The 14,229-nt window shown below is 38.3% G+C and overlaps 2 protein-coding genes across 3 annotated transcripts; both read left to right on the top strand.

Moving 5' to 3' along the window:
* Window positions 1–459: 459 nt before the first annotated feature.
* Window positions 460–8,678, top strand: LOC127985630 (cyclin-I). Of its 2 annotated transcripts, XM_052587660.1 has the most exons (7): window positions 460–708; window positions 1,674–1,830; window positions 2,554–2,688; window positions 3,655–3,729; window positions 4,486–4,626; window positions 5,459–5,692; window positions 7,351–8,678. In XM_052587660.1, exons 2-7 carry the CDS (start codon window positions 1,717–1,719, stop codon window positions 7,765–7,767), a joined length of 1,116 nt encoding a protein of 371 aa, XP_052443620.1. In that variant the 5' UTR covers window positions 460–708; window positions 1,674–1,716; the 3' UTR covers window positions 7,768–8,678. The 2 variants fall into 2 exon arrangements, with proteins under 2 accessions (XP_052443620.1, XP_052443621.1); XM_052587661.1 differs by lacking the exon at window positions 3,655–3,729.
* Window positions 8,679–10,227: 1,549 nt separating this feature from the next.
* LOC127985776 (ankyrin repeat domain-containing protein SOWAHB) lies at window positions 10,228–13,888 on the top strand. The gene is made up of 2 exons (XM_052587926.1): window positions 10,228–12,400; window positions 13,057–13,888. The coding sequence occupies exons 1-2, from the start codon at window positions 10,352–10,354 to the stop codon at window positions 13,273–13,275; spliced, it is 2,268 nt and encodes a 755-aa protein (XP_052443886.1). The 5' UTR covers window positions 10,228–10,351; the 3' UTR covers window positions 13,276–13,888.
* The last annotated feature ends 341 nt before the right edge of the window (window positions 13,889–14,229 follow it).

A 14,229-nucleotide genomic window follows, 5' to 3' on the forward strand; every position in this document is an offset into this window, starting at 1 on the left:
AGTTGTTAAGTTGACGTGTGAGAGGTGAGAATATTTCTTTAGGTCAAGACATCACATCGAATTTAATAAAATAACGGAATTTGATTAAACGTTAAACTTTTGTCCTTAAGCTTAAAATCCGCGAAGGAATATATCTAGATATTAAAAATATAATTTTATAATTTATTCAGACATTATTTTATTGTCTAGTTTGTACGGTGCTTTATGTATTTTTGTCATTTTGAGACAACCTGAATAGGTTGTAAGTAGTCCCTCTACTACAGGGCGAGCTACACGCCCAAATCCATTCGACAGGTTAAGTAGTTCCGTTATGACAGTTACCGAAGTTCACAGAAAACAGTTGAAAAGGAAACCGTTACTAGATCTACACTTAAATGTTGTACTTTCTAGAATTTTAAACAATTTAAACCACTTTTTAATCTATTAGCAAAGTTTCTTGGTGTGCGGTGAGGAGGTCGGCGGAAGATGGCTCTTCCTTCTCAGTCTCCTCCTCGGAAGTAGACGTTCGTGTCTATATTCCGTTCATTTTATTTTTAATATCAGTTTGAAAGGATCCCTCTTAGTTTTTAAATCCCCCATCAAATTTCACGGCAAACATGGAGGCGAAGCTGGACGCTTAAAAAAGATGACGGGATCCGATCTGCTCCTTTATTTTACCTCAGTTTAATGGACCGGATGATCTGCGTTTCCCACAGCCTTGCAGGGGAGGTAAGAAACTAACCATTTCTAAGATGTTTTAGGGACATATTCAACCTTTAAGACTCATTAAACCATCAGCACTGGAGATGAATATACACACAATATACTATTTTTGTACTTTCGGTGTAGCTACGTTTCTGGGATTGCGTGTTTATTGAAATGTTGCTGTGTAACGTTAGCTAGTCTGCTAATATGTAAATTACCAAATGTAAACTGCGTCAACACTGTATCAACATTTCCTATTGGTGTGTTTAATGTCATTGTTTACACAAAAAAATACTGGTGTTATTCTTTAATACACTATATTCTATCCATAACGTGAATAAGATGATGAATCAATCAGTTCTCATTCTTAAATAAAATAACAGGTGAAATTGTGTTCATCAGATAGGAGGTGGTTTATCAATATAACATATATATATATGTGTGTGTGTGTGTGTGTTACGTAAAGTATTTTTGGTTTGAGTTAAAATTATGAAGAAAAAAAAAAAAAAAAAATATATATATATATATATATATATATATATATATATATATATATATATATATATTTGAATCATAACCAGTAATGATAGGAATGATGGCAAAGTGTGTGTGTATATATATATATATATATATATATATATATATATATATATATATATATATATATATATATATATATATATAATATATAAATTTCATGATTTTAACTCAAATCAAAAATACTTTACGTAACACACACACACACACACACACACACACACATATATATATATAAATATGTTATATTGATAAACCACCACCTATCTGATGATCACAATTTCACCTGTTAATTTAATTTAGTTAAGTAAAATGTTGACTTACTTAACCAAGAAAAATAAAGAACTGTGATGAAAAATAAACCAAATTCCCAAGGCAGCTCATCTCTTGTGGTGTATGACCTATATTATATTTGATCTGTTTCTGAGATGTTTTGTGTGTTCTGCGCTCAGGTAGCTGTATCCAGTGGGGAGGTAGGCTTTTCCAGGGTTCGTGATGAAGTTCACCCTGCCCCTGGAAAGCCGGAAGCTGTCATCTCTTCTAGAGAAGGCAGTTTCTAGGGAAGCCAGACTATGGAAGGCTTACGTGCCAAAGAAACCTACCAACCAGGTGAGTCTGTCAGCTCATAGCTCTGCTTTGTTTGGTTCACATTGTGGGAGACAAATAGCTATGCTGTAATTAAGGTAGTTTCTGTGTAAGTCCATTGTGCATATAGGAATAGTTATATTGCGATATACTATTACGTGCTTTAATTTAGGTCTCTTACGATGCTGCAGAATGTGTGTGATTTGCTGTATGTAAAACTGTAATTTGGTAAACAGTGAGACTTGGATTCGTACACTTTCATGATGCTTTGTAAATATCTCTAGATGTAGTTTTCTGTGTATTATGACTATATATGGTTCATTTGTGTTTGTAACACACACATATGTGAAACTGTGTCAGAGGTCTGCTATCCAAGTCTATCCTGACAGGAACCTCGCTGTTTTATTGTAGGTCATCAATGCTATTTTAGTATATTTGAGATGCAGTTATAGTTTTCCGTAAATTAGTTTTTCATTTTCTTTATTAATTTTATTTTTATTTTTTATTTAACTAAATGACAATGAAAAATTAAAAGTAGAAGTAAAAATTGTTTTATTTAATTTGGAGGTAGTAGTTGATGATAAAATGTATTGTTATTATTAATAAATATCTGTGCGTCTGAGTCTGATCGAATAAACAGCAATTCAGGGGTTCGAGGGGGTTTGATTTGGGTAATTCCAGTTTAGATGAATGCATATGTAAACCTGTATGTTATGTACCTAATTAAATGCATTTTTTCTTCTTCAGGATACAGATATTTCCCCTGAAAAGCATGATGAGGCCGTCCGGTGGTTGAGGGATGTTCATTCCCAGCTGAAGCTCTATCCAGAGACCCTCTGCCTGGCCATCGGCATCCTGGATCGCTTCCTCTCTGCCATCAAGGTAATGTTTAAAAATGTCTGGCCGGTCAAGGTCTTCTGCCCCAGTCAATGATTGTGGGTTTATGGTGTTTTCCATTATCCAGCTGTCCATAACAGCTTTTAGCCGTGTGTTGGCTGGCCTAATTGCAGCCCATGATAGGTACTTCACATAATAACACCTATTTTTAAAACAATTATAATAATACTCTCTCTTTCTTTTCTGCGTTTCACCTCTGTTCAAGCCTGTGTACCAGTTCAGCTTATACTTAGCATGATAAAATGTATTTTATAAGTTTATAAATGTATGCATTTATATTTAAGCATGTATGCATTTCTCGCATTAAAATTATCGCATTAAATGTAGGATTTTATGCATTTTAATGTATGCATTTAAGGTTATTCAGTGTACTATTTATGTGATTTATGCATGTATGCATTTCATGCATTATAGTGTATGCATTTAAATTATGGATGTAATGCATTGACATTTATGCATGTTGCATAATAATTTATGCATTTAAAGTAATCATGTTTTGTGTAATTAGCATAAGTGCTTTTGAGATGCAGTGAACATTATTTTGCTTTGTTATAGAACTTTAATAGTTATTTAATGGTAAGCGCTTCAGAAAGTTAGGTCACTATTTAGCTGAGCTGTTTCATTATACAACATTAGATGTTTTTTGCTCCTTACCATTTTCTTTTAGCACATCAAAAGTGTTACAGAGACGATTCTAGAATTTCATTTATTTATTTTTAGAGAAACTGAAACTGCACTTGTATTTTTAGTTTCAAAGATGTGTCAGTCATTGCAGATCTGATTAGGCAGTTATTGTGCCTTGGCATTTAAATGAACAGGAAATAAACACAGGAAATGCATGCGTGTGTGTGTGTGTGTGAGAAACATTTGCCATTTGCCGTTGTGGCATTAAAGTGCACGAGATGCAGTACTGCAGTACTTTGTTGATCACTCTCTCGGACTCTTTTTCAGGCCCGTCCGAAGTACCTGCGCTGTATCGCCATCTCTTGTTTCTTCCTGGCTGTTAAGACTAGTGAGGAAGATGAGGTGAATGCAGTATTAATATGCTGTATAATGTACAATGTCTGTTATTCTAAAAAGCAACAGAGTAGATTCATGGTCAGCATCGGTTGTTGCGGGTCTCTGTGGCTCTATTTATGCAGCATAAGTAACATTTTGCTGTGGGAAACGGTGACCCTGGATGGAACATCTCTGACGTCTCAAGTCTAAAATCAGCCCCAGTTTGATGAGCCTTCAGTAACCGTGTCCTTTACTGAGGCTGAAGGATGACAAACATTGCCTTCAGCTGCTTCATGAAGTGAGGAATTATCTGTAGAAATATAACGACTGAGATTTCTGTACTTCTGGCTTCTACTTTAAATGCCGGACTAATATTTAATCCGATTATTTCCTGGCAGCCCTTTAAAGTCATTTCTGGCTAGAGCTGACCACATGATGTGGCTTAAACATAGTGAAGCAGCTACTATAATTTAGTTCCTAAGTTTTGCCAGTATTTAAATATTAGGTTTCGGATTAGATTAGTTTTTTATTTTTGTAGATGTTTCTGTCTGCATATGCAGATCCATTTGAATATCTCTTTTCACAGTACACGTTGTTTCAGAGTGACTTGCAGTAAATATTATGCAATAATAGTTTGCATTTTGTCATGACACAAGCAATCAAGTTGAGATTTGCTTTATAGTATATATAACTCAATACATGTATACTGTATAAATACAGATAAAGTTGGACATGGTTATAGATCCAACCTAACATAAATAGCTAATATAATGTGTTTTGCAGTGTATCCCGTCTCTGAGAGAGCTGGCGTCCAGCAGCAAATGTGGCTGTTCTCCGTCTGAGATCTTGCGGATGGAGAGGATAGTTCTGGATAAGCTGAACTGGGACCTGCACTCCGCCACCGCACTGGACTTCCTTTACATCGTGAGTCACTTCCTCTCAAACTACACGCAGACGCTGAAGTCTCCTTTCACACAACCAGTGATCTCTGACAGTACCTTGAATTGAATGGAGGTCTGGCTAAGTTTGTCCACAGATCGCAAGCATAGTATTAAAAAGCACTTTGTAGGTATAACAGTTTTTTAAACAGAAGATGTTTTCCAGTCGATCCAAATCAGATATTTTTAAAAAGATCTATTTAACATCTGACAGATAACGTCTTTCAGTCATAATGCAAACAAACGCTCTCAAAAAAAGATCATAATGTATGCGTTAGTTTTTGTTAAGTAATGTTAACTTCACCAGACCTGTGCACTGTCACCATATACACCATGACCTTATTCATTTCTGCCGTAATTGGTGTTTTACAGTAGCGATATCTAATTCGCTTCGTATTGGAAGCAGGTAATATCAGTTTATATATTCTAATTCACAGAACACTATTCTAGTTTACAAAAGTACTAAACAATTGTTAAACATTTTTGCTAATACTGTTAAGGGTGTGGGATCTGAATATGGGATTTATTTCAAGAAATCTGTTTTGGTCTTAATTGCATTGTCTGAATTTGTATTGATGTTCAGGCAAATAAGCAAAAAAAAACTTTCTTTGGTTTTTAAAAATTTGATTGTTGTTGCTCCTCTTAGGATGAATTTAGTTGATTTTGTTTAATGTAGGTGTTGTGGGAGGATCTTCATTGTTGGCATATTGAGGTTTCTGGTAATAGCCTTGCTGTCCATGTGGGTGCTGAAGAACTGCCAGTTCACCCGATTAAGTGCTGAGATCCACAAATAGTGAATTTTCTTCATCTGTCTATAGTTTCATGCGATGGTTTTGAGCTGTAAGTCCGGGCGGCTGAACATGGCGTTGTCGGGTCTGAACCCGTCTCAGCACGTGGCTCTGCTCACCCAGCAGCTCTTCCACTGTCTGGCCCACAATGCACTGCATCAGGTGCCCGGCTCACTGCTGTCCCTCGGCCTCATCACGCTAGAGCTGGAGAAACTCTGTCCTGATTGGCTCGCTCTCACTGTCGACCTGCTACACAAATTACAGGTGAGAACTGATGAAGCTCAGTGGCTCCAAATTGTGCGACTAGTCTTTTCTATGATTTCAGGGTTCATCTGGGAAATATACACTGCTTTTTAAACCTCTGCTTCTGATTGATTGTAATGTAAATCAATGAGACCTCTATAACAGGCCACTTACATAAAATGCATGTAAAAATCAGTTGTCACTCCATATTTCCCAATAATATGTCTTTGATAATATTTAAATGCTTAGTTTGAAGGCTTTCAACTTCAATCAGACGACAGAAGGCATGTAGTAGATTGTGTGCAATGGGTTTTCCAGCAAAGGTCTGATCATTTAGAGAGCTTAAAATTAGCATTTCCAATGATACAGCAGCAAGTTTCATAGGAATATAATAGTCCATGTGTATAGAACTTTGTAAAATGAAAAAAATGAGGGAAAATGAGGAGATTAGATTCAAACACTTCCATTAAACGGATCAAAAAAGTGTTCAGGAAGATCACATTGATCTGGGGTCGCTCTCACTTTTTCTTTAGGTCTCAGCATCAGTAATGATTTGTGACGATCCAGTTCTCTCATTATTCCTCTTTACAGAGGCTCTTTTCATGCGCCATGTTTAATTGAACTCATCTGCTCAGACTATACGTTGACGCCGCAGTAGTGTGTATAATCTGTCTCACATGTTTGCTTTTCTGTAGGCTCTTTAACTCCTATCATAACTCAGTCAGTCACTTCTCCAGAGCAAAGTCAGTTATCAGTGCCAGCAGCAGTTTCAAAGCCAAAGCAAAAATACAGACCTTTAAAAGCCCCTCACTCAGCCCCTGTGATGACTGTCATATACAGCTAAAAATAAAAATAACAATTAAGAAACTTCCCACAGTTCAAGTTTATAGTGTCATGCATCATTACACCTACAGGTTCAGTAACCAACACAGTCAACAACAATGAAACCGTTTAAAAATTTGAATGACTTTTTATTGAACATTACTGCCTTTTAATGTGATATATGCAGTCTTTTAAATGTTGTGGGTTGGTAACAGGGTTATTATAGTTGCCTAAAACTGAAACTAATGTTAAAACCATTAAAATTTGTTTTTTAACTTGAATAAAATAACATAAAATATAAAAAAGTTGCAGAGGCAGCATTTCTCATTTTAAATTAGTTTATTGCTTCTTTTCAAACACACACACACACACACAATACAAACTGTAATAGCATCTCTTTGACACCAAAGCTGCATTTTTGTTTAAAAATACAGTAACATTAGTAATATGGTGAAATATTATTACTGTTTAAAATAAGACTTCTATTTGAATATTTAGTAAAATGTAATTTATTCTTGTGATGCGCAGCTGTATTTTCAGCATCATTCCTCCAGTCTTCAGTGTCACGTGATCTTCAGACATCATCCTGATATTCTGATTTGCTGCTCCAGCAACATTTCTGATTATTATGCATGTTGAAAACACTTCTGCTGCTTCATATGTTTTTGTGGACACCGAAACATTTTTTTCAGGATTCTTTGATGAATACAAAAAGTTCAAAAGAGCAGCATTTATTTGAAATGTAACTGTAACATTATGAATGTCTTTTCTGCATCCTTGCTGAATAAAAGACCGTCTGACCCCAAACTTTTGAACGGTATATCATCAATGATTTCTTTCTGTTTCCTTGCTTTCAGATCGACAGTTCTCAGCTGATTGGCTGTCGAGAGCTGGTTGCACGTTGCCTATCCATGCACACGGCTTCCCTGCCTCCCAACACTGTGTACATCTACCATCCCCTGCCGAATGCCCCGGGGCCTCGGGACGGGGGAGTCCTGCCCCCCTGGCAAGTCTCCCCTGCCCCGACAGCGCCCTCTGACCCCAACACCACCCACACCCGCACATGCAAGTCCTCAGCCAAGCGAAAGGTGGAACACATGGAAGTGGACGAGTATTTTGACGGGATCAAGCGCCTGTACAATGAGGAGAGTCTCCAGGAGGGGGCGCCCACGTGCACTGGCCAAACGGTGGGAGGAGGGCAGGGTCCACCGGTGACACAGCAGAACGCTGGATCCTCCCCCTGCCCGCCTCTCCAACCGGTCAGAGAAACCTAGAAGAAACAGCCAAACAATCACACAGCCGCAGCAGCCGCAGTCATCGCTTCACCTCAGAGCAAGAGAGAGGCCAAAAATACTAACAAAAAAACCCTATACTGTGCATGATGCCATTTCATAAGCTTAAACATAAGGCTTTTAAAAAAGCAGACAAAAAAAGTTATATAAAGGAAAAATGTTTGCAAAAAAAGTATAAATATTTTTCCCTCCATCTGTGGAAACAGGTATTGTTCCTGTTTGTCTCTTTATATGTAGTTGCCAATTTAATTTCCTGTCATTTATTTCCTAACTGTTGTCTTCTTTTTCTTTTTGTCAAACACAGACCTCAAAAACCTTTGAGTGCTTTTAAATATCATATTAAAATGTTTATTAAAATAATACAAACAATTATTTTAATAAAACTAATAAAGAAATATTTACTTATTATTATTATTATTATTATTGTTTTTTTTTTAAGGCTGTAGTTAAAGAGTGGCATTTCTGAAGATGTATATTAGTTTTGTACAAATGTACACTCTCATTCACGACTGGGTCTGATTGCTTGAATGTGTGTGTGTGTGTGTGTGTGTGTGTGTGAGAGAGCTTTTGAAGGGTGATAATGTCCCTATCACTTCCTTATACTGAGCATTAAAGATGAGCTAATGTTGTTCGTGACATTAGATCACACATGGTGTCACTTGGTTAGATGATCTGTTTGTCGCTTGCTCTAAACCTAGTAATGTAACTGTTGTAATGAGTAGAATAAAGTGCGTACGATTCTGAACTAACAGAAGAAGCTTTAGACTGTAACCATTCCTTTGTTGATCATAACCCTCCTGCCGAAAGCTCTCTCTCCTGCTCTGAAGTGCTGATGACAGTCGGGCCGCTGCTGAGAAACCTCCCAGTGCTCAAATAAATGAAAATCTTACTGAGCTGCTCTTGTCTTGTCGTTTTTCTGAGTTTGTGGAGAAATAATGTTGTGCTAAAGGATCCCTGTTAACCTGAGATCTTTACTGTGGACTCCTTGTAGTCATTAACACGAGAGAAACGGAGGGGTCATAGGTCAGACTTCTGCGTCATCTGATGTATGGTTTATGTGATGTAGCTAATGGATGATGGATGAGTTGCCAAAGAAAGGTTCATTAATATCTAAAGCCTACAATGACATGTGAAGTAGCTATTTATTTAAATAAGAATTTGTTGAATTACTGCAAATACAGTGTTTTATCTAACAAGGTAGCCTTAAGAAATGGATGGAACAATGTTCCTGCAGCTGCGTATATGCAAATGCAATTTGTACAAAAATCACATTTCTATTATTGAAATATATTGTCATATGATGTAAAAACATGTATGAAACCTATTAAAAATGTGAACATTTTCATATATTAACATATACATCTAGCCAATAAAATGTAGCCTTATATTTATGTAGATTAAAAAAAATTATTCATTGAATTTCCTTTTTTTAAGGTAAGTGGTTGCAATTTATTTGAGCTATATTTAAATAAACAAATATAGTTGACCAACTTTCAACATATATATTTTTTTTATTAAATATAGCTAAAATAAAATAAATGTATATCCATTCTAAAACATGTCAATACATGTTGATATTATGTAAATACAAGATATACTCGTGTTTTTGAAACATTTATTAAAAATATTTTAACATACTTTCTGTATACATGTTGTTTTAATATATTTGTTTTATTTATTTTTGACATGGTTGCTACATTTAAAACCATAGAGTAGATATTATTAATCTACATAAGTAAATTTTATTATAAGGTTTTTTGTTACAAACTTAGAATGTATAGGCTGTATGTGGAAATTACACATGATATTGCAGGGAACATATATGTCAATATCACTCTTAAAATAGTGTAATATATGTCATATATTAAATTTTCGTACGGTGAATTTCATGTAATAAAAAATAAATAAAATAATGCTTCAGAATATTTTTCCATCATAAACTTTGTTTATATTTTCATTGCATGAATGTCAGTGTTTAGTGAATGTTTCAGTGGACGGAGTCAAGTTCACACAGGTGTAGTTCATCACATTAATTATGAACGTGCAACTACAAGAGTTTTGAGCAGTACTAATATTTTATCACTTAAAACAAACATTTTATCTTTTAATAAAAAACTTTTTTTTTATCAAATGCAGTAGACATTTTTTAATCGTCTCAAATATGTCAAAATACTTCAAGGTGCCACTGCTTATTTAATCCTTGTGTATCAATATAAATAATAAATCCATACATACAGTTGTAGTAACATACATATTCTACAAATGACGTGTCGATCATATTTTACAGTAGGCTATATACAGTATATTTTAGCAGTTTAGTAGTAAGATTTACTTAAAATTGTCTTTACCAGACTTCATACCAAAGTTTTTAATAGACAAATTATTTTAAACATAAATATATGCATGCATTCATGTATAGATAGAGATGTATGCAGCACGCAGGTATGCAGGTGGAACTGAGAGGAGCAAGTGGGCGGAGTTAAAATCTCAACAGGCGAAACCGCTTGTCAGCTCCTTCAGTTCAGTTTGATTGCGCGAAAACACGAGAGATTCACACGGTGTGAGCATGGCCACCGACTTCACACAAGACTCCGTGCTGCGCTTCATCGTCAACAACGGCGGGACGGTGCGAAACGCGGATTTGTTAACGCACTTCAAGCGGTTTCTGCGGGAGGACGAGGAGAGGGAGCAGAACCGGGAGTTGTTTAAGAGGTATGTGAACACCGTGGCGACTGTGAGGCAGGAGGAAGGGGTGTCTCATGTTGTTTTGAGAAAAAAATACCGTATGCATCTCGGAGACGTCGCTAAGAACCGCGAGCCGGTAGGAGACTCAAAACAAGCCTTGACTGGGAAACCACAAGCTGCTTTGACCATCCCGAATCACGTCGAAATCCTGCCAGTTGCTGGTATCCTCACCACCACCACCACCACCAACAACAACAACAACAACGATTCTACTCCCAGTTTTGGGAAAGCTGTCAGAACTTCATCACCTCATGGGAGGGTACAACCTTCAGTATCTACTTCCTGTGAGAAACAGGTTAACGACACCTGCCCTTTGAAACCAGCCCCATCTGACACGGACAGTCGCTCGAATGGGAGCGGCCAGAGCTATGAACAACAGCCATGGGAGGTGAAAGCAACCAGGGAGGCGAAAGCAACCAGGGAGGCAACAGAGCAGGAGCACAACAGTGTTTACGTTGCCAAACAGAGACAATTAAAGGAAGCAGATGGTTGTGAGCAATCCATCGTCAACCCTGCGCATTGTGCTTACTACGAGGTTAAAGTGTCGCCTACCGTTGAAAAGAAAAGCACCCCAGACATTCACATTAAAGAATGGCCTATGGACTCGCCCCTTGGACAGTCTCACATATACAAGTCTTCACCTTGCCTTCTGGACCGTCCTGTTTCTCCACACATACACACCCAGACGTACAACCAAGCTGGCTTAAGCCAAAGCAATGATAGTCTACTACGACCAAACGGACGGTTCAATGGATTTCCGATCCAGGAGCGGGACGAATATGAGCCTCACGGCTTGTTCGTTGATGATCCTGCAATGTACCTGCAGGTCCGTCGTCCATCGAGTCTATCCTCAAGTCGTGATAGCGTCTCAATCCCATCCCCTACTTCTACTCCACCTGACACCGGTTGGCCGCATGGCAATGAGTGGTCCAGCGACCAGGGACTTGTCCCAGGAGAAGATGGGAACGATGTACGCGCTTTCCTGCGTCGCACTCAGGAAGCACGACTGCTTTTGCAACTCCACCAACAGAGTCGCTCCATCACACCCATGCATCATTCGATGGGTCACCTCGTCGACGAGGACTCGAGAGCGTCTACACGAAGCAGTTCTCCAGAGACCCGTCACGGACCCATCGTCCGCCGCTTGACGTCCCGCCTGCAGAGTCGCATGTGCCGGAGTCTCGGGGAAAACCTTGATCAGCCGTTCCCAGAGGACAACATCTCAGCGCGGCAGAACCGTCTCCAGCTGCTGTCCTCGACTCTAAGCATGGGAAACTTAATCTCGCAGTCCTCTAGTCGAGGACAAAGTTTCAGAGACCTTTCATCGCCTGCTGGATCCACACGAAGCTTATCAACCTCCGTGCACGATGGTTCCTTCAGCAGCAAACATTACTCCATCCCTCTTGACACCAGAGAACATGACTGGTTTGTCAAAGCGGCATCAGGCACATGGACCGACATCTACGCTCTCTTCCGAGATGACCCGAACCTCTTGAGCAAGCGAGACTTCATATCCGGCTTCACCGTCGTCCACTGGATCGCCAAACACGGGGACCATCGCGTCTTAAACACACTGTCATACGGCGTCGACAAAGTCGGGATGACTCTGGATGTCAACGCAAAGACTTTGGGTGGCTACACGCCGCTTCACCTGGCCGCCATTCATGGCCATAAGAAACTCATTCGGCTCCTGGTGCAAAAGTTCAAAGCTGATGTGCAGATTAGGGACAGCAGTGGAAAGAGACCGTGGCAATATCTCAGCAAAGACGAACAACGGGACATCTTAGAGCTTCTAGGCGCATCACAAAAACGCATTAGTGGTAGTCCAGCAATGCCAGCAAACCTGTCCACAAGACCTGCGACGACCAAGGTGAATGTCAAAAGACATACGTCTATCGCTGCACTGTTCAAACACAAGTCTCACTTGAGGGTCTCATCTGGTCCAGAAGACTTTTAGCGGCTAGATTGTTGTAAGGACCTTGGTCTCTCACAATGGTGGCACTTTTTGCTGGTGAAAAACACTTGCATCGAATGGTTCAAAGTTTTGTAAACTTGTATATCCACAAATGGGTTTGTGTGTCTTCTGTGAACGATATTTATATATTTTGGTGTTTTGAAACTGTGAGGCAGATATTATACACCTTTCTTGTATTCTGAACACATTATGCTAAAGGGATAGTTCACCCCCAAATTAAAGTGCTTTAATTTTTTGCTCACCCTGAATATTGTTCCAAACCTGTTGTTTTTTTTTTTTGGTCCATGCAGCTAATGAATTTCAATCTCAAGTCCAAAAAACGCAGTTCTTCAAAATATCAGAAGGTAGAAAGCCGTGCACATTTGTAGAAACATGTAGCTGAGTGAATGATGGCAGGATTAAAATTTTGGGTGGACTGTCCCTTAAACAAGTCTCATATGCAACAGAGTTTTGCTTGTGCTGACAAATCAGATTTCCCTTCTTGTTGTTTCAGACTGACGATCATCTAAATACATATTCTGCTCATAACAAGTTTTTAATTTCCTCTACAGGGACAACTTTGTTCCAGTGCCCTGTATTTGTTTTTATCCTTGAGCTCTGCAGGTGTAGGAAACTCTTTCTGCCCCGTTGTTGTACTTAATCTAGGAAACTATGTAAGCATTTCAATCTCATTTACGGTTTTAGTTTTTTCATGTTGGGATGCTGCAGTTGGTGACTATCTTCACATGATCTCAGACTTTGGTGCTCTCCAGCACTGTCCGCATTGGTGATGAATACCACAGATAAGCTCCTAGCTGGTTTAGACCGTTTAATATTTAACTCACCTTTCCTCCTTATCTTAATACGTTGGAATGAGCAATAAAGAAAAAAAACCCTTCAAATTCCAACCCATTTATAAGAACATTTATTTATTGCTGAGGAGATGCCAAAACAACGGCAACTCCCAGACCTTCTTAAGTGCTTAGGTCAAGTTTTCTTTCTTGTTTTTTTTTTTTCTCAGAATCATTTTATAGAGTGAGTTGAAGTGGGAATGGTAGTTCTCTGTTGGTTTGCATGCTGGGCTAAACCTGTTTTTGCGTGTTCTGTCTGATCTGTGAGATACAGGATAACAGAGTTTGGGAGAAGAGTTTGGTATGATCGGTGGAGCCGGGTGTTTTTCTTTCTCTTTCCCTATCACAGTTAAACTTTTTTTGTTATTCCATGGAAACTTCACGGCTTGGACTGTGGTTATGAAATGTTGTGTTTGCTGACACGTTTCGACATGTCAGTGTGTGTTGGCTGTGTTTATGCTCTGCATTGAGTCTTACATAATATTTACATTTTGTAATGCACCTTTATGTTCCAGAGTTATTATTTGAATAAAAGACTTTGACCTTTGTAAAACAGTCCTTTGACCTTTGATTCAGTGCTTTAAGACACAGACCAATCACATTGTTGGAACATGAAATCAAGCGATCTTTCTCAGCATTTTTGGTTGTTCTCCATGCTACATTTTTAGACATTTTTCTCTTTGATTTCTCATCATGCCATAATGTCTGAACCTTATGAGGCATATAGTGGTTTCATGCAGTGCTTAAATGATTCAGATTGCTTGCTCAGCCCTGATAAAGTAATGCATATCACTATGGTTTAGCCATTACCCTGATCTGGTTACCATTACATTGTTTGTTTGGCAGTTTCTTTTCCCTCGCTAGTTTCCTGTTGCAGTATTCTTTGAAGCACTG

The sequence above is a fragment of the Carassius gibelio genome, chromosome B21, assembly GCF_023724105.1.
Source record: "Carassius gibelio isolate Cgi1373 ecotype wild population from Czech Republic chromosome B21, carGib1.2-hapl.c, whole genome shotgun sequence".
NCBI classification, from domain to species: Eukaryota; Metazoa; Chordata; class Actinopteri; order Cypriniformes; family Cyprinidae; genus Carassius; species Carassius gibelio.

Excerpts from the sequence above, each read along its gene's own strand:
- LOC127985630 (XM_052587660.1), top strand. The coding sequence starts at position 1,717 with ATGAAGTTCACCCTGCCCCTGGAAAGCCGGAAGCTGTCATCTCTTCTA. Across the intron at positions 2,689-3,654 it reads GCTTCCTCTCTGCCATCAAG|GCCCGTCCGAAGTACCTGCG; the intron begins GTAATGTTTAAA and ends ACTCTTTTTCAG. Across the intron at positions 3,730-4,485 it reads AGACTAGTGAGGAAGATGAG|TGTATCCCGTCTCTGAGAGA; the intron begins GTGAATGCAGTA and ends TGTGTTTTGCAG.
- LOC127985776 (XM_052587926.1), top strand. The coding sequence starts at position 10,352 with ATGGCCACCGACTTCACACAAGACTCCGTGCTGCGCTTCATCGTCAAC. Across the intron at positions 12,401-13,056 it reads CAAGACCTGCGACGACCAAG|GGACAACTTTGTTCCAGTGC; the intron begins GTGAATGTCAAA and ends TTTCCTCTACAG.